Below are 22,973 nucleotides of genomic sequence, written 5' to 3'. Positions count from 1 at the left end.
TGGTTAAAGTTAGGGTTAGGCATTAGGGTTAGCAGTGTGGTTAAAGTTAGGGTTAGGCATTAGGGTTAGCAGTGTGGTTAGGTTAGGCATTAGGGTTAGCAGTGTGGTTAAGGTTAGGGTTAGGCATTAGGGTTAGCAGTGTGGTTAAGGTTAGGCATTAGGGTTAGCAGTTTGGTTAAGGTTAGGGTTAGGCATTAGGGTTAGCAGTGTGGTTAAGGTTAGGCATTAGGGTTAGCAGTGTGGTTAAGGTTAGGGTTAGGCATTAGGGTTAGCAGTGTGGTTAAGGTTAGGGTTAGGCATTAGGGTTAGCAGTGTGGTTAAGGTTAGGCATTAGGGTTAGCAGTGTGGTTAAGGTTAGGGTTAGACATTAGGGTTAGCAGTGTGGTTAAGGTTAGGCATTAGGGTTAGCAGTATGGTTAAGGTTAGGCATTAGGGTTAGCAGTATGGTTAGGGTTATTTAAGGTTAGGGTTAGGCATTAGGGTTAGCAGTATGGTTAAGGTTAGGCATTAGGGTTAGCAGTATGGTTAGGGTTATTTAAGGTTAGGGTTAGCAGTATGGTTAGGGTTAGGCATTAGGGTTAGCAGTATGGTTAAGGTTAGGCATTAGGGTTAGCAGTGTGGTTAAGGTTAGGGTTAGGCATTAGGGTTAGCAGTGTGGTTAAGATTAGGCATTAGGGTTAGCAGTGTGGTTAAGGTTAGGGTTAGGCATTAGGGTTAGCAGTGTGGTTAAGGTTAGGGTTAGGCATTAGGGTTAGCAGTGTGGTTAAGGTTAGGCATTAGGGTTAGCAGTGTGGTTAAGGTTAGGCATTAGGGTTAACAGTGTGGTTAGGTTAGGCATTAGGGTTAGCAGTGTGGTTAGGGTTAGGCATTAGGGTTAGCAGTGTGGTTAAGGTTAGGCATTAGGAGGTTGGCAGTGTGGTTAAGGTTAGGGTTAGGCATTAGGGTTAGCAGTGTGGTTAAGGTTAAGGTTAGGCATTAGGGTTAGCAGTGTGGTTAAGGTTAGGGTTAGGCATTAGGGTTAGCAGTGTGGTTAAAGGTTAGGGTTAGGCATTAGGGTTAGCAGTGTGGTTAAAGTTAGGGTTAGGCATTAGGGTTAGCAGTGTGGTTAAGGTTAGGGTTAGGGTTAGGCATTAGGGTTAGCAGTGTGGTTAAGGTTAGGGTTAGGCATTAGGGTTAGCAGTGTGGTTAAGGTTAGGGTTAGGCATTAGGGTTAGCAGTGTGGTTAAAGTTAGGGTTAGGCATTAGGGTTAGCAGTGTGGTTAAGGTTAGGCATTAGGGTTAGCAGTGTGGTTAAGGTTAGGGTTAGGCATTAGGGTTAGCAGTGTGGTTAAGGTTAGGCATTAGGGTTAACAGTGTGGTTAAGGGTTAGGCATTAGGGTTAGCAGTGTGGTTAGGGTTAGGCATTAGGGTTAGCAGTGTGGTTAAGGTTAGGCATTAGGGTTGGCAGTGTGGTTAAGGTTAGGGTTAGGCATTAGGGTTAGCAGTGTGGTTAAGGTTAAGGTTAGGCATTAGGGTTAGCAGTGTGGTTAAGGTTAGGGTTAGGCATTAGGGTTAGCAGTGTGGTTAAAGTTAGGGTTAGGCATTAGGGTTAGCAGTGTGGTTAAAGTTAGGGTTAGGCATTAGGGTTAGCAGTGTGGTTAAGGTTAGGGTTAGGGTTAGGCATTAGGGTTAGCAGTGTGGTTAAGGTTAGGGTTAGGCATTAGGGTTAGCAGTGTGGTTAAGGTTAGGGTTAGGCATTAGGGTTAGCAGTGTGGTTAAAGTTAGGGTTAGGCATTAGGGTTAGCAGTGTGGTTAAGGTTAGGCATTAGGGTTAGCAGTGTGGTTAAGGTTAGGCATTAGGATTAGCAGTGTGGTTAAGGTTAGGCATTAGGGTTAGCAGTGTGGTTAAGGTTAGGCATTAGGGTTAGCAGTGTGGTTAAGGTTAGGCATTAGGGTTAGCAGTGTGGTTAAGGTTAGGGTTAGGCATTAGGGTTAGCAGTGTGGTTAGGGTTAGGCATTAGGGTTAGCAGTGTGGTTAAGGTTAGGCATTAGGGTTAGCAGTGTGGTTAGGTTAGGCATTAGGGTTAGCAGTGTGGTTAAGGTTAGGGTTAGGCATTAGGGTTAGCAGTGTGGTTAAGATTAGGCATTAGGGTTAGCAGTGTGGTTAAGGTTAGGGTTGGGCATTAGGGTTAGCAGTGTGGTTAAGGTTAGGGTTAGGCATTAGGGTTAGCAGTGTGGTTAAGGTTAGGCATTAGGGTTAGCAGTGTGGTTAAGGTTAGGCATTAGGGTTAGCAGTGTGGTTAGGGTTAGGCATTAGGGTTAGCAGTGTGGTTAGGGTTAGGCATTAGGGTTAGCAGTGTGGTTAAGGTTAGGCATTAGGGTTGGCAGTGTGGTTAAGGTTAAGGTTAGGCATTAGGGTTAGCAGTGTGGTTAGGTTAAGGTTAAGGTTAGGCATTAGGGTTAGCAGTGTGGTTAAGGTTAGGGTTAGGCATTAGGGTTAGCAGTGTGGTTAAAGTTAGGGTTAGGCATTAGGGTTAGCAGTGTGGTTAAAGTTAGGGTTAGGCATTAGGGTTAGCAGTGTGGTTAAGGTTAGGGTTAGGGTTAGGCATTAGGGTTAGCAGTGTGGTTAAGGTTAGGGTTAGGCATTAGGGTTAGCAGTGTGGTTAAGGTTAGGCATTAGGGTTAGCAGTGTGGTTAAAGTTAGGGTTAGGCATTAGGGTTAGCAGTGTGGTTAAGGTTAGGCATTAGGGTTAGCAGTGTGGTTAAGGTTAGGGTTAGGCATTAGGGTTAGCAGTGTGGTTAAAGTTAGGGTTAGGCATTAGGGTTAGCAGTGTGGTTAAGGTTAGGGTTAGGCATTAGGGTTAGCAGTGTGGTTAAGGTTAGGCATTAGGGTTAGCAGTGTGGTTAAGGTTAGGGTTAGGCATTAGGGTTAGCAGTGTGGTTAAGATTAGGCATTAGGGTTAGCAGTGTGGTTAAGGTTAGGGTTAGGCATTAGGGTTAGCAGTGTGGTTAAGGTTAGGGTTAGGCATTAGGGTTAGCAGTGTGGTTAGGGTTAGGCATTAGAGTTAGCAGTGTGGTTAAGGTTAGGCATTAGGGTTAGCAGTGTGGTTAGGTTAGGCATTAGGGTTAGCAGTGTGGTTAGGGTTAGGCATTAGGGTTAGCAGTGTGGTTAAGGTTAGGGTTAGGCATTAGGGTTAGCAGTGTGGTTAAGGTTAGGCATTAGGGTTAGCAGTGTGGTTAAGGTTAGGTTAGGCATTAGGGTTAGCAGTGTGGTTAAGGTTAGGGTTAGGCATTAGGGTTAGCAGTGTGGTTAAGGTTAGGGTTAGGCATTAGGGTTAGCAGTGTGGTTAAGGTTAGGGTTGGGCATTAGGGTTAGCAGTGTGGTTAAGGTTAGGGTTAGGCATTAGGGTTAGCAGTGTGGTTAAAGTTAGGGTTAGGCATTAGGGTTAGCAGTGTGGTTAAAGTTAGGGTTAGGCATTAGGGTTAGCAGTGTGGTTAAGGTTAGGCATTAGGGTTAGCAGTGTGGTTAAGGTTAGGGTTAGGCATTAGGGTTAGCAGTGTGGTTAAAGTTAGGGTTAGGCATTAGGGTTAGCAGTGTGGTTAAGGTTAGGGTTAGGCATTAGGGTTAGCAGTGTGGTTAAGGTTAGGCATTAGGGTTAGCAGTTTGGTTAAGGTTAGGGTTAGGCATTAGGGTTAGCAGTGTGGTTAAGGTTAGGCATTAGGGTTAGCAGTGTGGTTAAGGTTAGGGTTAGGCATTAGGGTTAGCAGTGTGGTTAAGGTTAGGGTTAGGCATTAGGGTTAGCAGTGTGGTTAAGGTTAGACATTAGGGTTAGCAGTGTGGTTAAGGTTAGGGTTAGACATTAGGGTTAGCAGTGTGGTTAAGGTTAGACATTAGGGTTAGCAGTGTGGTTAAGGTTAGGCATTAGGGTTAGCAGTGTGGTTAAGGTTAGGCATTAGGGTTAGCAGTGTGGTTAGGGTTAGACATTAGGGTTAGCAGTGTGGTTAGGGTTAGGCATTAGGGTTAGCAGTGTGGTTAAGGTTAGGCATTAGGGTTAGCAGTATGGTTAAGGTTAGGCATTAGGGTTAGCAGTGTGGTTAAGGTTAGGGTTAGGCATTAGGGTTAGCAGTGTGGTTAAGATTAGGCATTAGGGTTAGCAGTGTGGTTAAGGTTAGGGTTGGGCATTAGGGTTAGCAGTGTGGTTAAGGTTAGGGTTAGGCATTAGGGTTAGCAGTGTGGTTAAGGTTAGGCATTAGGGTTAGCAGTGTGGTTAAGGTTAGGCATTAGGGTTAACAGTGTGGTTAAGGTTAGGCATTAGGGTTAGCAGTGTGGTTAGGGTTAGGCATTAGGGTTAGCAGTGTGGTTAAGGTTAGGCATTAGGGTTGGCAGTGTGGTTAAGGTTAGGTTAGGCATTAGGGTTAGCAGTGGGTTAAGGTTAGGGTTAGGCATTAGGGTTAGCAGTGTGGTTAAGGTTAGGGTTAGGCATTAGGGTTAGCAGTGTGGTTAAATTAGGGTTAGCAGTGTGGTTAAAGTTAGGGTTAGGCATTAGGGTTAGCAGTGTGGTTAAGGTTAGGGTTAGGGTTAGGCATTAGGGTTAGCAGTGTGGTTAAGGTTAGGGTTAGGCATTAGGGTTAGCAGTGTGGTTAAGGTTAGGGTTAGGCATTAGGGTTAGCAGTGTGGTTAAAGTTAGGGTTAGGCATTAGGGTTAGCAGTGTGGTTAGGTTAGGCATTAGGGTTAGCAGTGTGGTTAAGGTTAGGGTTAGGCATTAGGGTTAGCAGTGTGGTTAAAGTTAGGGTTAGGCATTAGGGTTAGCAGTGTGGTTAAGGTTAGGGTTAGGCATTAGGGTTAGCAGTGTGGTTAAGGTTAGGCATTAGGGTTAGCAGTGTGGTTAAGGTTAGGGTTAGGCATTAGGGTTAGCAGTGTGGTTAAGATTAGGCATTAGGGTTAGCAGTGTGGTTAAGGTTAGGGTTGGGCATTAGGGTTAGCAGTGTGGTTAAGGTTAGGGTTAGGCATTAGGGTTAGCAGTGTGGTTAGGGTTAGGCATTAGGGTTAGCATTGTGGTTAAGGTTAGGGTTAGGCATTAGGGTTAGCAGTGTGGTTAGGGTTAGGCATTAGGGTTAGCAGTGTGGTTAAGGTTAGGCATTAGGGTTAGCAGTGTGGTTAAGGTTAGGGTTAGGGCATTAGGGTTAGCAGTGTGGTTAAGGTTAGGGTTAGGCATTAGGGTTAGCAGTGTGGTTAAGGTTTGGCATTAGGGTTAGCAGTGTGGTTAAGGTTAGGCATTAGGGTTAGCAGTGTGGTTAGGTTAGGCATTAGGGTTAGCAGTGTGGTTAGGGTTAGGCATTAGGGTTAGCAGTGTGGTTAAGGTTAGGGTTAGGCATTAGGGTTAGCAGTGTGGTTAAGGTTAGGCATTAGGGTTAGCAGTGTGGTTAAGGTTAAGGTTAGGCATTAGGGTTAGCAGTTTGGTTAAGGTTAGGGTTAGACATTAGGGTTAGCAGTGTGGTTAAGGTTAGGGTTAGGCATTAGGGTTAGCAGTGTGGTTAAGGTTAGGGTTAGGCATTAGGGTTAGCAGTGTGGTTAAGGTTAGGGTTAGGCATTAGGGTTAGCAGTGTGGTTAAAGTTAGGGTTAGGCATTAGGGTTAGCAGTGTGGTTAAGGTTAGGCATTAGGGTTAGCAGTGTGGTTAAGGTTAGGGTTAGGCATTAGGGTTAGCAGTGTGGTTAAGGTTAGGCATTAGGGTTAGCAGTGTGGTTAAGGTTAGGCATTAGGGTTAGCAGTGTGGTTAAGGTTAGGCATTAGGGTTAGCAGTGTGGTTAAGGTTAGGCATTAGGGTTAGCAGTGTGGTTAGGGTTAGGCATTAGGGTTAGCAGTGTGGTTAAGGTTAGGGTTAGGCATTAGGGTTAGCAGTGTGGTTAGGGTTAGGCATTAGGGTTAGCAGTGTGGTTAAGGTTAGGCATTAGGGTTAGCAGTGTGGTTAAGGTTAGGCATTAGGGTTAGCAGTGTGGTTAAGGTTAGGGTTAGGCATTAGGGTTAGCAGTGTGGTTAAGGTTAGGCATTAGGGTTAGCAGTGTGGTTAAGGTTAGGGTTGGGCATTAGGGTTAGCAGTGTGGTTAAGGTTAGGGTTAGGCATTAGGGTTAGCAGTGTGGTTAAGGTTAGGCATTAGGGTTAGCAGTGTGGTTAAGGTTAGGCATTAGGGTTAGCAGTGTGGTTAAGGTTAGGGTTAGGCATTAGGGTTAGCAGTGTGGTTAAGGTTAGGGTTAGGCATTAGGGTTAGCAGTGTGGTTAAGGTTAGGGTTAGGCATTAGGGTTAGCAGTGTGGTTAAGGTTAGGCATTAGGGTTAGCAGTGTGGTTAAGGTTAGGGTTAGGCATTAGGGTTAGCAGTGTGGTTAAGGTTAGGGTTAGACATTAGGGTTAGCAGTGTGGTTAAGGTTAGGGTTAGGCATTAGGGTTAGCAGTGTGGTTAAGGTTAGGCATTAGGGTTAGCAGTATGGTTATTTAAGGTTAGGGTTAGGCATTAGGGTTAACAGTATGGTTAAGGTTAGGCATTAGGGTTAGCAGTGTGGTTAAGGTTAGGGTTGGGCATTAGGGTTAGCAGTGTGGTTAAGGTTAGGGTTAGGCATTAGGGTTAGCAGTGTGGTTAGGCATTAGGTTAGGGTTAGGCATTAGGGTTAGCAGTGTGGTTAAGGTTAGGGTTAGGCATTAGGGTTAGCAGTGTGGTTAGGGTTAGGCATTAGGGTTAGCAGTGTGGTTAAGGTTAGGCATTAGGGTTAGCAGTGTGGTTAAGGTTAGGGTTGGGCATTAGGGTTAGCAGTGTGGTTAAGGTTAGGGTTAGGCATTAGGGTTAGCAGTGTGGTTAAGGTTAGGCATTAGGGTTAGCAGTGTGGTTAGGTTAGGCATTAGGGTTAGCAGTGTGGTTAAGGTTAGGCATTAGGGTTAGCAGTGTGGTTAGGGTTAGGCATTAGGGTTAGCAGTGTGGTTAAGGTTAGGGTTAGGCATTAGGGTTAGCAGTGTGGTTAAGGTTAGGCATTAGGGTTAGCAGTGTGGTTAAGGTTAGGGTTAGGCATTAGGGTTAGCAGTGTGGTTAAGGTTAGGGTTAGGCATTAGGGTTAGCAGTGTGGTTAAGGTTAGGGTTAGGCATTAGGGTTAGCAGTGTGGTTAAGGTTAGGGTTAGGCATTAGGGTTAGCAGTGTGGTTAAGGTTAGGGTTAGGCATTAGGGTTAGCAGTGTGGTTAAGGTTAGGGTTAGGCATTAGGGTTAGCAGTGTGGTTAAGGTTAGGCATTAGGGTTAGCAGTGTGGTTAAGGTTAGGGTTAGGGTTAGCAGTGTGGTTAGGGTTAGGCATTAGGGTTAGCAGTGTGGTTAGGGTTAGGCATTAGGGTTAGCAGTGTGGTTAGGGTTAGGCATTAGGGTTAGCAGTGTGGTTAGGGTTAGGCATTAAGGTTAGCAGTGTGGTTAAGGTTAGGCATTAGGGTTAGCAGTGTGGTTAAGGTTAGGGTTAGGCATTAGGGTTAGCAGTGTGGTTAGGGTTAGGCATTAGGGTTAGCAGTGTGGTTAAGGTTAGGCATTAGGGTTAGCAGTGTGGTTAAGGTTAGGCATTAGGGTTAGCAGTGTGGTTAAGGTTAGGGTTAGGCATTAGGGTTAGCAGTGTGGTTAAGGTTAGGCATTAGGGTTAGCAGTGTGGTTAAGGTTAGGGTTGGGCATTAGGGTTAGCAGTGTGGTTAAGGTTAGGGTTAGGCATTAGGGTTAGCAGTGTGGTTAAGGTTAGGCATTAGGGTTAGCAGTGTGGTTAGGTTAGGCATTAGGGTTAGCAGTGTGGTTAAGGTTAGGCATTAGGGTTAGCAGTGTGGTTAGGTTAGGCATTAGGGTTAGCAGTGTGGTTAAGGTTAGGCATTAGGGTTAGCAGTGTGGTTAAGGTTAGGGTTAGGCATTAGGGTTAGCAGTGTGGTTAAGGTTAGGTTAGGCATTAGGGTTAGCAGTGTGGTTAAGGTTAGGGTTAGGCATTAGGGTTAGCAGTGTGGTTAAAGTTAGGGTTAGGCATTAGGGTTAGCAGTGTGGTTAAAGTTAGGGTTAGGCATTAGGGTTAGCAGTGTGGTTAAGGTTAGGGTTAGGCATTAGGGTTAGCAGTGTGGTTAAGGTTAGGGTTAGGCATTAGGGTTAGCAGTGTGGTTAAGGTTAGGCATTAGGGTTAGCAGTGTGGTTAGGGTTAGGGTTAGGCATTAGGGTTAGCAGTGTGGTTAAGGGGTTAGGCATTAGGGTTAGCAGTGTGGTTAAGGTTAGGGTTAGGCATTAGGGTTAGCAGTGTGGTTAAGGTTAGGGTTAGGCATTAGGGTTAGCAGTGTGGTTAAGGTTAGGGTTAGGCATTAGGGTTAGCAGTGTGGTTAAGGTTAGGCATTAGGGTTAGCAGTGTGGTTAAGGTTAGGGTTAGGCATTAGGGTTAGCAGTGTGGTTAGGGTTAGGCATTAGGGTTAGCAGTATGGTTAAGGTTAGGGTTAACAGTATGGTTAAAGTAAGGGTTAGGTATTAGCAGTATGGTTAAGGTTAGGGTTAGGCATTAGGGTTAGCAGTATGGTTAAGGTTAGGCATTAGGGTTAGCAGTATGGTTAAGGTTAGGGTTAGGCATTAGGGTTAGGCATTAGGGTTAGCAGTGTGGTTAAGGTTAGGGTTAGGCATTAGGGTTAGCAGTGTGGTTAAGGTTAGGCATTAGGGTTAGCAGTGTGGTTAAGGTTAGGGCTAGGCATTAGGGTTAGCAGTGTGGTTAAGGTTAGGGTTAGGCATTAGGGTTAGCAGTGTGGTTAAGGTTAGGGTTAGGCATTAGGGTTAGCAGTGTGGTTAGGTTAGGGTTGGGCATTAGGGTTAGCAGTGTGGTTAAGGTTAGGGTTAGGCATTAGGGTTAGCAGTGTGGTTAAGGTTAGGGTTAGGCATTAGGGTTAGCAGTGTGGTTAAAGTTAGGGTTAGGCATTAGGGTTAGCAGTGTGGTTAAGGTTAGGCATTAGGGTTAGCAGTGTGGTTAAGGTTAGGGTTAGGCATTAGGGTTAGCAGTGTGGTTAAAGTTAGGGTTAGGCATTAGGGTTAGCAGTGTGGTTAAGGTTAGGGTTAGGCATTAGGGTTAGCAGTGTGGTTAGGGTTAGGCATTAGGGTTAGCAGTGTGGTTAAGGTTAGGGTTAGGCATTAGGGTTAGCAGTGTGGTTAAGGTTAGGCATTAGGGTTAGCAGTGTGGTTAAGGTTAGGGTTAGGCATTAGGGTTAGCAGTGTGGTTAAAGTTAGGGTTAGGCATTAGGGTTAGCAGTGTGGTTAAGGTTAGGGTTAGGCATTAGGGTTAGCAGTGTGGTTAAGGTTAGGCATTAGGGTTAGCAGTGTGGTTAAGGTTAGGGTTAGGCATTAGGGTTAAGGTTAGGTTTCAAATCAGATTGTGTGACTTTGGGGCTGTGCCAGCTAGTGACCACTCTACAGAGCTTCCTCCAGATCACGATTTGTGAAACAAAACTCTAACCTTCGTCTTGGGAGGTCGTTATGTTAACCCGGTGACTGACGCAATCGTTGATACCCCCCCAAAATTAAATCCGGAGCCAGATGAAACTACGGCTGGAGCTCATCGAGCGCCCGCTGTCACACAGCCTTATTTATGTGTGTATAGAAACAGCTACTCTTTTCTCTCTCAGTCCCTGATGACTTTCAACCCATCGGAGAGACGAGCGGAGTTGTGCTCTGGTCACCGGGGGGGGCAGTATGGAAGTAGTGGGATACTGGATTGGGAGAATGGAAGTAGTGGGATACTGGATTGGGAGAATGGAAGTAGTGGGATACTGGATTGGGAGAATGGAAGTAGTGGGATACTGGATTGGGAGAATGGAAGTAGTGGGATACTGGATTGGGAGAATGAGGAACGATCCTAGTGTTTAATATTCTGACTGGCAGCTAGCTACTATATTCATTGGCTATATCACTGTTGAGTTCAATTGATATTTTTTTACAGGGACGGTGCACATTAATCAACGTTTCAGTAAAAGTGCCGGTTTTAGCCAGTCGGCTAATTTTCAACCGCAGTCCCTGCTAGTGTAACGGATGTGAAACGGCTAGCATAGTTAGCGGTGGTACTAGTGTAACGGATGTGAAACGGCTAGCTTAGTTAGCGGTGGTGCGCGCTAAATAGATTTTCAATCGGTGACGTCACTTGCTCTGAGACCTTGAAGTCGTGGTTCCCCTTGCTCTGCAAGGGCCGCGGCTTTTGTGGAGCGATGGGTAACGATTCTTCGTGGGTGACTGTTGTTGATGTGTGCAGAGGGTCCCTGGTTCGCGCCCGGATATGGGCGAGGGGACGGTCTAAAGTTATACTGTTACACTAGACTGTGCCTGAAACAATGCATCATGATGAGATGCAAGGAGGGACACATTTCCAGCATCTTCGGTGTTAATATATAAATAATAAATATAAAAAATAATAAAATATATATAAATGTTAATATATAAATGTTAATATATAAATAATAAATATATAAATGTTAATATATAAATAATAAATATATATAAATGTTAATATATAAATAATAAATATAAAAAATAATAATAAATATATATAAATGTTAATATATAAATAATAAATATAAAAAATAATAATAAATATATATAAATGTTAATATATAAATGTTAATATATAAATAATAAATATATATAAATGTTAATATATAAATAATAAATATATATAAATGTTAATATATAAATAATAAATATATATAAATGTTAATATATAAATAATCTAGAGAACATTGTTGACTTTGACATTCGTCCTGTGTAGCTCAGTGGGTAAGAGCGTTGGCGTTAGCCATGCCAGGGCTGTAAAGGTTCAATTCCTGCACGGATCATGCACACTCGTAAATGTATGCAAGGACGACTGGAAGTGGCTCTGATGTAGTGAATATTGTTGTTATTTGGCTGCGTTTCAGGTATCAAGCCTCGTCCCAAGTTCACGGCGATCATCCATGCTGTGACTCCCCTGGTCTCCCAGTCTCAGCCCATCCTCAAGCTACTGGTGGCTGTCGCCAAGTCCCAGTATTGTGTCCAGGTAGACTAACTAACTCACACCTCAACACTGTGTCCGGGTAGACTTAACTAACTCACACCTCAACACGGTGTCCGGGTAGACTTAACTAACTCACACCTCAACACTGTGTCCGGGTAGACTTAACTAACTCACACCTCAACACTGTGTCCGGGTAGACTTAACTAACTCACACCTCAACACTGTGTCCGGGTAGACTTAACTAACTCACACCTCAACACTGTGTCCGGGTAGACTTAACTAACTCACACCTCAACACTGTGTCCAGGTAGACTTAACTAACTCACACCTCAACACTGTGTCCAGGTAGACTAACTAACTCACACCTCAACACTGTGTCCAACACTGTGTCCACTGTGTCCAGGTAGACTAACTAACTCACATCTCAACACTGTGTCCGGGTAGACTTAACTAACTCACACCTCAACACTGTGTCCGGGTAGACTAACTAACTCACATCTCAACACTGTGTCCAGGTAGACTAACTAACTCACACCTCAACACTGTGTCCAGGTAGACTAACTAACTCACACCTCAACACTGTGTCCAGGTAGACTAACTAACTCACACCTCAACACTGTGTCCGGGTAGACTTAACTAACTCACACCTCAACACTGTGTCCGGGTAGACTTAACTAACTCACATCTCAACACTGTGTCCAGGTAGACTTAACTAACTCACACCTCAACACTGTGTCCAGTAGACTAACTAACTCACACCTCAACACTGTGTCCGGGTAGACTAACTAACTCACACCTCAACACTGTGTCCAGGTAGACTTAACTAACTCACACCTCAACACTGTGTCCAGGTAGACTAACTAACTCACACCTCAACACTGTGTCCAGGTAGACTAACTAACTCACATCTCAACACTGTGTCCGGGTAGACTTAACTAACTCACATCTCAACACTGTGTCCAGGTAGACTAACTAACTCACACCTCAACACTGTGTCCAGGTAGACTTAACTAACTCACACCTCAACACTGTGTCCAGGTAGACTAACTAACTCACACCTCAACACTGTGTCCAGGTAGACTTAACTAACTCACACCTCAACACTGTGTCCAGGTAGACTTAACTAACTCACACCTCAACACTGTGTCCAGGTAGACTAACTAACTCACACCTCAACACTGTGTCCAGGTAGACTAACTAACTCACACCTCAACACTGTGTCCAGGTAGACTTAACTAACTCACACCTCAACACTGTGTCCAGGTAGACTAACTAACTCACACCTCAACACTGTGTCCAGGTAGACTAACTAACTCACACCTCAACACTGTGTCCAGGTAGACTTAACTAACTCACACCTCAACACTGTGTCCGGGTAGACTAACTCACACCTCAACACTGTGCCCAGGTCACTCCCAGCACCACATGCCCATATGTGCTCATCATGAGTCATAAGAATGAACCCAGAAATCCTTCAGCAACCTGACCTTGTAGAAAGTAGATTTTTGGCTCTTCTGGTGGCAGGTCGGCCAAGTCTCAGTACTTTTGTCTAGGTAACAGCTAGCGCCATGCTGTACGTGTTTGGCATTGAAAGAATGTACCCAGAAATATAACTCCTTCTGCAATAAGAACCTTGTTATTTTGAGTTTAGATGTATAATTATATGTCTGTGTTGCACATGTCATGTTGTCACCCACATACAGAGGGGAGAACAAGTATTTGATACACTGCCGATTTTGCAGGTTTTCCTACTTACAAAGCACCTATGATAAAAAAACTACAGACCTCTACATGCTCTGTAAGTAGGAAAACCTGCATCTCTATCAATGTTACATGAATGTGTGCTTTTATATCAGGTTATCATAATTCATATACAGTTGAAGTCGGAAGTTTACAGACACTTAGGTTGGAGTCATTAAAACTCGTTGTTCAACCACTCCACACATTTCTTGTTAATCAAACTCTAGTTTTGGCAAGTCGGTTAGGACATCTACTTTGTGCAAGTCATTTTTCCAACAATTGTTTACAGACAGATTATTTCACTTATAATTCACATGTATCACAATTCCAGTGGGTCAGCAGTTTACATACACTAAGATTACTGTGCCTTTAAACAGCTTGGAAAACTTCAGAAAATGATGTCATGGCTTTAGAAGCTTCTGATAGGCTAATTGACATCATTTGAGTCAATTGGAGGTGTACCTGTGGATGTATTTCAAGGCCTATCTTCAAACTCAGTGCCTCTTTGCTTGACATCATGGGAAAATCTAAATAAATCAGCCAAGACCTCAGAACAAAAATTGTAGACCTCCACAAGTCTGGTTCATCCTTGGGAGTAATTTCCAAACACCTGAAGGTACCATGTTCATCTGTACAAACAATAGTATGCAAGTATAAACACCATGGAACCACGCAGCCGTCATACCGCTCAGGAAGGAGACGCGTTCTGTCTCATAGAGATGAATGTACTTTGGTGCGAAAAGTGCAAATCAATCCCAGAACAACAGCAAAGGACCTTGTGAAGATGCTGGAGAAAACCGGTACAAAAGTATCTATATCCACAGTAAAACGAGTCCTATATCAACATAACCTGAAAGGCCACTCAGCAAGGAAGAAGCCACTGCTCCAAAACCGCCATTAAAAAAGCCAGACTACGGTTTGCAACATGGGAACAAAGATTGTACTTTTTAGAGAAATATCCTCTGGTCTGATGAAACAAAAATAGAACTGTTTGGCCATAATGACCATTGTTATATTTGGAGGAAAAAGGGGGAGGCTTGCAAGCTGAAGAACACCATCCTAACCGTGAAGCACGGTGGTGGCAGCATCATGTTGTGGGGGTTCTGTGCTGCATTAGGGACTGGTGCACTTCACAAAATAGATGGCATCATGAGGGAGGAAAATGATGTGCATATATTGAAGCAACATCTCAAGACATCAGTCAAGAAGTTAAAGCTTGGTCGCAAATGGGTCTTTCAAATGGACAATGACCCCAAGCATACTTCCAATGTTGTGGAAAAATGGCTTACGAACAACAAAGTAAAGGTATTGGAGTGGCCATCACAAAGCCCTGACCTCAATCCTATAAAAAATGTGTGGGCAGAACTGAAAAAGTGTGTGCGAGCAAGGAGGCCTACAAACCTGACTCAGTTACACCAGCTCTGTCAGGAGGAATGGGACAAAATTCATCCAACTTATTGTGGGAAGCTTGTGGAAGGCTACCCGAAACGTTTGACCCAAGTTAAACAATTTAAATGCAATGCTACCAAATACTAATTGAGTGTATGTAAACTTCTGACCCACTGGGAATGTGATGAAAGAAATAAAAGCTGAAAGAAATCATTCTCTCTACTATTATTATTCTGGCATTTCACTTTTTTTAAAAAATAAATTGGTGATCCTAACTGACCTAAAACAGGGAAATTTTACTAGGATTAAATGTAGTAGCTTTTGGTTGTGATATAATCCATCCGAATGAAAACATAATTTCATGTATGTAATATTTTTCCAGGTGATCATCCTATGGAACTGTGACAAGCCCCTCCCGGCCAAACACCGCTGGCCTGCCACCGCCGTACCTGTCCTAGTCATAGATGGGGAGAGCAAGGTGAGTCCTCAGTACCTGTCCTGGTCATAGAGGAGGAGAGCAAGGTGAGTCCTCAGTACCTGTCCTGGTCATAGAGGAGGAGAGTAAGGTGAGTCCTCAGTACCTGTCCTGGTCATAGATGGGGAGAGCAAGGTGAGTCCTCAGTACCTGTCCTGGTCATAGAGGAGGAGAGCAAGGTGAGTCCTCAGTACCTGTCCTGGTCATAGAGGAGGAGAGCAAGGTGAGTCCTCAGTACCTGTCCTGGTCATAGATGGGGAGAGCAAGGTGAGTCCTCAGTACCTGTCCTGGTCATAGAGGAGGAGAGCTGGAGTCCTCAGTAGTCCTGGTCATAGAGGAGGAGAGCAAGGTGAGTCCTCAGTACCTGTCCTGGTCATAGACGAGGAGAGCAAGGTGAGTCCTCAGTACCTGTCCTGGTCATAGCGGAGGAGAGCAAGGTGAGTCCTCAGTACCTGTCCTGGTCATAGCGGAGGAGAGCAAGGTGAGTCCTCAGTACCTGTCCTGGTCATAGACGAGGAGAGCAAGGTGAGTCCTCTTCTCCTATAGCTTCACATACATCAATGTGCTGATGGCTACAGAGAAAAGTCTACATTTATCCCTAGTAAGCACATTCTAGTCACTGGTATTGATTGTTCTGAGATATATAGGGACTTGTATTGATTGTTCTCAGATATCTAGTCACTGGTATTGATTGTTCTGAGATATATAGGGACTTGTATTGATTGTTCTGAGATATATAGGGACTTGTATTGATTGTTCTGAGATATATAGGGACTGGTATTGATTGTTCTGAGATATATAGTCACTGGTATTGATTGTTCTGAGATATATAGTCACTGGTATTGATTGTTCTGAGATATATAGGGACTTGTATTGATTTTTGTTGCAGTGAAGAGTCCTACTGTTTGTTGCTGTGTCTTCAGGTGATGAGCAGTCGTTTCCTGCCCTATGACACAATACCAACAGACGCCGTTCTGAGTCTGGACGAGGATACAGTTCTCTCTACTACTGAGGTGAGTTACTGCCAGGAGTTTGTTACCATGTGTAAACTAAAGGGGTACCACAGGGTTCTATTTTAGGCCCAGTTCTCTCTACTACTGAGGTGAGTTACTGCCAGGAGTTTGTTACCGTATGAAAACTAAAGGGGTAAACTAAAAGGGGGTACCACAGGGTTCTATTTTAGGCCCAGTTCTCTCTACTACTGAGGCGAGTTACTGCCAGGAGTTTGTTACCGTATGTAAACTAAAGGGGTAAACTAAAGGGGTACCACAGGGTTCTATTTTAGACCCAGTTCTCTCTACTACTGAGGGGAGTTACTGCCAGGAGTTTATTACCGTATGTAAACTAAAGGGTTAAAGTTCTCTCAACTACTGAGGGAGTTACCAGGAGTTTGTTACCGTATGTAAACTAAAGGGGTACCACAGGGTTCTATTTTAGGCCCAGTTCTCTCTACTACTGAGGGAGTTACTGCCAGGAGTTTGTTACCGTATGAAAACTAAAGGGGTACCACAGGGTTCTATTTTAGGCCCAGTTCTCTCTACTACTGAGTTTACTGCCAGGAGTTTGTTACCATGTGTAAACTAAAGGTAAACTAAAGGGGTACCACAGGGTTCTATTTTAGGCCCAGTTCTCTCTACTACTGAGGCGAGTTACTGCCAGGAGTTTGTTACCGTATGTAAACTAAAGGGGTAAACTAAAGGGGTACCACAGGGTTCTATTTTAGACCCAGTTCTCTCTACTACTGAGGGGAGTTACTGCCAGGAGTTTATTACCGTATGTAAACTAAAGGGTTAAACTAAAGGGGTACCACAGGGTTCTATTTTAGGCCCAGTTCTCTCTACTACAGAGGGGAGTTACTGCCAGGAGTTTGTTACCGTATGTAAACTAAAGGGGGTACCACAGGGTTCTATTTTAGGCCCAGTTCTCTCTACTACTGAGGGGAGTTACTGCCAGGAGTTTGTTACCGTATGTAAACTAAAGGGGGTACCACAGGGTTCTATTTTAAGCCCAATCTCAAATCAAATCAAAGTTTATTTGTCACGTGCGCTGAATACAACAGGTGTAGACCTTACAGTGAAATGTTTACTTACAGGCTCTAACCAATAGTGCAAAAAAGGTATTAGGTGAACAATAGGTAAGTAAAGAAATAAAACAATAGTAAAAAGACAGGCTATATACAGTAGAGAGGCTACATACAGTAGAGAGGCTATATACAGTAGAGAGGCTATATACAGTAGAGAGGTTATATACAGTAGAGAGGTAATATACAGTAGAGAGGCTATATACAGTAGCGAGGCTATATACAGACACCAGTTAGTCAGGCTGACTGAGGTAGTATGTACATGTAGGTATAGTTAAAGTGACTATGCATATATGATGAACAGAGAGTAGCAGTAGCGTAAAAGAGGGGTTGGCAGGTGGTGGGTGAGATACAATGCAGATAGCCCGGTGTTATATAAATGACATGGGCAAAGCTATGAATAAACGGTCAACTACATCTATATATGCTGGATGCACTGTCACAGCAGATGAGCTGAAGCTGAATGGAAGGATTGCAATCATGTACTGTAGTTGTATTACGAGCTATAGGTGCTCAATGTTAAACCACTCTCTCTCCCGTTTTTGCAGGTGGACTTTGCTTTCACGGTGTGGAAGAGTTTCCCAGAGAGGATTGTGGGATACCCGGCCAGGAGTCATTTCTGGGACAGCAACAAGGAGAGGTGGGGTTACACCTCCAAGTGGACCAACGACTACTCTATGGTCCTGACAGGAGCTGCTATATACCACAGGTGAGAAGACTGAGGCTTGTTAGATTAGGGCTGACTACTCTCTGGTCCTGACAGGAGCTGATATATACCACTACCTGTAGATGTTACCACTACCTGTAGATGTTACCACTACCTGTAGATGTTACCACTACCTGCCTTTACCTGTAGATGTTACCACTACCTGTAGATGTTACCACTACCTGTAGATGTTACCACTACCTGTAGATGTTACCACTACCTGTAGATGTTACCACTACCTGTAGATGTTACCACTACCTGTAGATGTTACCACTACCTGTCGATGTTACCACTACCTGTCGATATTACCACTACCTGTCGATATTACCACTACCTGTCGATATTACCACTACCTGTCGATATTACCACTACCTGTCTTTACCTGTAGATGTTACCACTACCTGTAGATATTACCACTACCTGTCTTTACCTGTAGATATTACCACTACCTGTAGATATTACCACTACCTGTCTTTACCTGTAGATATTACCACTACCTGTAGATATTACCACTACCTGTAGATATTACCACTACCTGTAGATATTACCACTACCTGTAGATATTACCACTACCTGTCTTTACCTGTAGATATTACCACTACCTGTAGATATTACCACTACCTGTCTTTGCCTGTAGATATTACCACTACCTGTCTTTACCTGTAGATATTACCACTACCTGTCTTTACCTGGAGATATTACCACTACCTGTAGATATTACCACTACCTGTAGATATTACCACTACCTGTAGATATTACCACTACCTGTCTTTACCTGTAGATATTACCACTACCTGTAGATATTTCCACTACCTGTCTTTACCTGTAGATATTACCACTACCTGTCTTTACCTGTAGATGTTACCACTACCTGTAGATATTACCACTACCTGTCTTTACCTGTAGATGTTACCACTACCTGTAGATATTACCACTACCTGTCTTTACCTGTAGATGTTACCACTACCTGTAGATATTACCACTACCTGTCTTTACCTGTAGATGTTACCACTACCTGTAGATATTACCACTACCTGTCTTTACCTGTAGATGTTACCACTACCTGTAGATATTACCACTACCTGTCTTTACCTGTAGATGTTACCACTACCTGTAGATATTACCACTACCTGTCTTTACCTGTAGATGTTACCACTACCTGTAGATATTACCACTACCTGTCTTTACCTGTAGATGTTACCACTACCTGTAGATATTACCACTACCTGTCTTTACCTGTAGATGTTACCACTACCTGTAGATATTACCACTACCTGTCTTTACCTGTAGATGTTACCACTACCTGTAGATATTACCACTACCTGTCTTTACCTGTAGATGTTACCACTACCTGTAGATATTACCACTACCTGTCTTTACCTGTAGATGTTACCACTACCTGTAGATATTACCACTACCTGTCTTTACCTGTAGATGTTACCACTACCTGTAGATATTACCACTACCTGTCTTTACCTGTAGATGTTACCACTACCTGTAGATATTACCACTACCTGTCTTTACCTGTAGATGTTACCACTACCTGTAGATATTACCACTACCTGTCTTTACCTGTAGATGTTACCACTACCTGTAGATATTACCACTACCTGTCTTTACCTGTAGATGTTACCACTACCTGTAGATATTACCACTACCTGTCTTTACCTGTAGATGTTACCACTACCTGTAGATATTACCACTACCTGTCTTTACCTGTAGATGTTACCACTACCTGTAGATATTACCACTACCTGTCTTTACCTGTAGATATTACCACTACCTGTCTTTGCCTGTAGATATTACCACTACCTGTCTTTACCTGTAGATATTACCACTACCTGTCTATTACCACTGTAGATATTACCACTACCTGTCTTTACCTGTAGATGTTACCACTACCTGTCTTTACCTCTAGATGTTACCACTACCTGTCTTTACCTCTAGATGTTACCACTACCTGTAGATATTACCACTACCTGTCTTTACCTGTAGATATTACCACTACCTGTCTTTACCTGTAGATGTTACCACTACCTGTAGATATTACCACTACCTGTCTTTACCTGTAGATGTTACCACTACCTGTAGATATTACCACTACCTGTCTTTACCTGTAGATGTTACCACTACCTGTAGATATTACCACTACCTGTCTTTGCCTGTAGATATTACCACTACCTGTCTTTGCCTGTAGATGTTACCACTACCTGTCTTTGCCTGTAGATGTTACCACTACCTGTCTTTATTTGTAGATATTACCACTACCTGTCTTTGCCTGTAGATGTTACCACTACCTGTCTTTACCTGTAGATGTTACCACTACCTGTCTTTACCTGTAGATGTTACCACTACCTGTCTTTACCTGTAGATGTTACCACTACCTGTCTTTACCTGTAGATGTTACCACTACCTGTAGATATTACCACTACCTGTCTTTGCCTGTAGATGTTACCACTACCTGTAGATATTACCACTACCTGTCTTTACCTGTAGATATTACCACTACCTGTCTTTACCTGTAGATATTACCACTACCTGTCTTTACCTGTAGATATTACCACTACCTGTCTTTACCTGTAGATATTACCACTACCTGTCTTTACCTGTAGATATTATCACTACCTGTCTTTACCTGTAGATATTATCACTACCTGTCTTTACCTGTAGATACTACCACTACCTGTATACCAGTTACCTGCCGGCTAGTCTGAGGGGCCTGGTGGACCAGCTGTCGAACTGTGAAGACATCCTGATGAACTTCCTGGTGTCAGCCGTCACCAAGCTGCCGCCCATCAAGGTCACCCAGAAGAAACAGTACAAGGAGACTATGATGGTGCAGGTGAGGTCTTTCTGGTCTTTCCTGTTTGGTCTGCTTAGGAACAACAGGAGATATTACTATAGAGCTGTCACGGTCGTCATAAAGGAGTAGCGTGGTATGTTTTCATCCTTTTTATTAGGAAGAGAACTCATAACAAAAACAAATGAACCGTGACGCTCAGGGAGTAGTGCTCACAGGCAACAATACCTAGACGAGATCCCACAAAGCACAAAAGGGAAATGGCTGCCTAAATATGATCACCAATCAGAGACAACGATAAACAGCTGCCTCTGATTGCGGAATCATACCAGGCCAAAATAGATATATAAGTACCTAGATGACCCACCCATGTCACACCCCGACCTAACCAACGTAGAGAATAACAGGCTCTCTATGGTCAGGGCGTGACAAGAGCATGGTCAATGAGGAGTTTACACAAACACATCCAACTAACTTTTCAGATGCAGGGTACAATAACATTTCATTTAACATTGAATTTGAGCCTTCTCAGGAACATTCTTCATTTATTTCCCATTTCTCAGGAAGTGCACAGGAAGTGCCGTGGCTTTTTCATGTTATTTTTTATTTCCTTAATGTTCCTGATGACTTCAACAGACGCCACAGGTTCCACCTGCGTTCTTATTGTTGCGTAAATTGATTTGGTTTCTGGCCTGAAACAAATAAACAAACCAATAACTACAGTAAAACCATCAACTTTAATTGGTAACATTATGAATCCATCAGTACTAATATCTCTGTCTCTCTCTCTCTCTCTCTCTCACCCCCCCTCTCTCTCTCTCACCCCCTCCCCCTCTCTCTCTCTCTCTCTCTCTCTCCTCCCCTCTCCCTCTCTCTCCCCCTCCTCTCTCTCTCTCTCTCCCTACAGACCTCTAGAGCGTCTCGGTGGGCCGACCCAGACCACTTTGCCCAGCGGCAGAGCTGCATGAATAAGTTTGCCAGCTGGTTTGGCAGCATGCCCCTGGTGCACTCTAATATGCGTCTGGACCCGGTGTTGTTTAAAGACCAGGTGTCCATACTGAGAAAGAAATACAAGGACATAGAGAGACTATAACCAGCCTGATCCTCTCTGTCTTCATGGTGGAGTGGAGAGGGACAGAGAGAGACTATAACCAGCCTGATCCTCTCTGTCTTCATGGTGGAGTGGAGAGGGACAGAGAGAGACTATAACCAGCCTGATCCTCTCTGTCTTCATGGTGGAGTGGAGAGGGACAGAGAGAGACTATAACCAGCCTGATCCTCTCTGTCTTCATGGTGGAGTGGAGAGGGACAGAGAGAGACTATAACCAGCCTGATCCTCTCTGTCTTCATGGTGGAGTGGAGAGGGACAGAGAGAGACTATAACCAGCCTGATCCTCTCTGTCTTCATGGTGGAGTGGAGAGGGACAGAGAGAGACTATAAACCAGCCTGATCCTCTCTGTCTTCATGGTGGAGTGGAGAGGGACAGAGAGAGACTATAAACAGCCTGATCCTCTCTGTCTTCATGGTGGAGTGGAGAGGGACAGAGAGAGACTATAACCAGCCTGATCCTCTCTGTCTTCATGGTGGAGTGGAGAGGGACAGAGAGAGACTATAAACAGCCTGATCCTCTCTGTCTTCATGGTGGAGTGGAGAGGGACAGAGAGAGACTGTAACCAGCCTGATCCTCTCTGTCTTCATGGTGGAGTGGAGAGGGACAGAGAGAGACTATAAACAGCCTGATCCTCTCTGTCTTCATGGTGGAGTAGAGAGAGACTACAACAAGCCTGAGACCCCTGCTGCCTCCTGGAAGGACAGGAGAGTAGTGGGATGGGAGACACACAGAGACCCTCCCAGAGAGAAGGGAGGAACAGGAGAAGAAACGAGAGGAGAGGACAGGGCGCTGTGGAGCCAGGACGCCACTGTTGACCCTCCCAGAGAGAAGGGAGGAACAGGAGAAGAAACGAGAGGAGAGGACAGGGCGCTGTGGAGCCAGGACGCCACGGTTGACCCTCCCAGAGAGAAGAGAGGAACAGGAGAAGAAACGAGAGGAGAGGACAGGGCGCTGTGGAGCCAGGACGCCACGGTTGCGTCTTCCACCCACACTCTCCATCCTTGTACGCTGTTGCTGGTGCCAACAGTGGTAACCGTGACAACCCGGGCTGTATTTTGGTAGGAGCTGTACACAGACAGAAAACTAGTTCATGCACAAATGACAACATGGACGTCTGGGGGTTCCACGTTCTTCCCCTCACAAGCACTGGTGAACCACTATAATCACACAGCCCCCGCCTAGTCAGCACCCACTATTATAACAATATATACTATCTAACACAACCTTTTATGCAAAGACACAAACATTTTACTTCTGGGTGGTCCCAGGAATCGAACCCACTATCAAGACGAACACCCACAGTCATCAATAAAGACTCTCTTCTTTGTCCATCTTCAACTCTCATTCACATTAACATGATCAGATTGATTTGAGTTGACACACGTTCATCATCTTTACAGTTAAAAGGACACTAAGGGGGTTTTGGCATCTACTGACCCAGAGTCAGATGAGGTCCTTTATCTACTGACCCAGAGTCAGATGAGGTCCTTTATCTACTGATCCAGAGTCAGATGAGGTCCTTTATCTACTGACCCAGAGTCAGATGAGGTCCTTTACCTACTGACCCAGAGTCAGATGAGGTCCTTTACCTACTGACCCAGAGTCAGATGAGGTCCTTTATCTACTGACCCAGAGTCAGATGACTGACCCAGAGTCAGATGAGGCCCTTTATCTTTCAT

At 44.2% G+C, this 22,973-nt stretch overlaps 1 protein-coding gene across 1 annotated transcript; it reads left to right on the top strand.

The window, feature by feature from the left end:
• Window positions 1-10,887: 10,887 nt before the first annotated feature.
• Window positions 10,888-22,623, top strand: LOC121838719 (exostosin-1a-like; the record flags this gene model as incomplete). Its single annotated transcript, XM_042315129.1, has 6 exons — window positions 10,888-11,034; window positions 14,504-14,599; window positions 15,520-15,609; window positions 17,225-17,385; window positions 20,053-20,224; window positions 21,090-22,623. Coding segments are annotated over 6 exons (852 nt in total), but the record flags the coding sequence as incomplete, so codon positions are not given.
• Window positions 22,624-22,973: the final 350 nt, after the last annotated feature.

The sequence above is a fragment of the Oncorhynchus tshawytscha genome, unplaced genomic scaffold, assembly GCF_018296145.1.
Source record: "Oncorhynchus tshawytscha isolate Ot180627B unplaced genomic scaffold, Otsh_v2.0 Un_contig_7065_pilon_pilon, whole genome shotgun sequence".
Taxonomy (NCBI): domain Eukaryota; kingdom Metazoa; phylum Chordata; class Actinopteri; order Salmoniformes; family Salmonidae; genus Oncorhynchus; species Oncorhynchus tshawytscha.
This window is presented reverse-complemented; position numbering and strand designations above follow the sequence as displayed.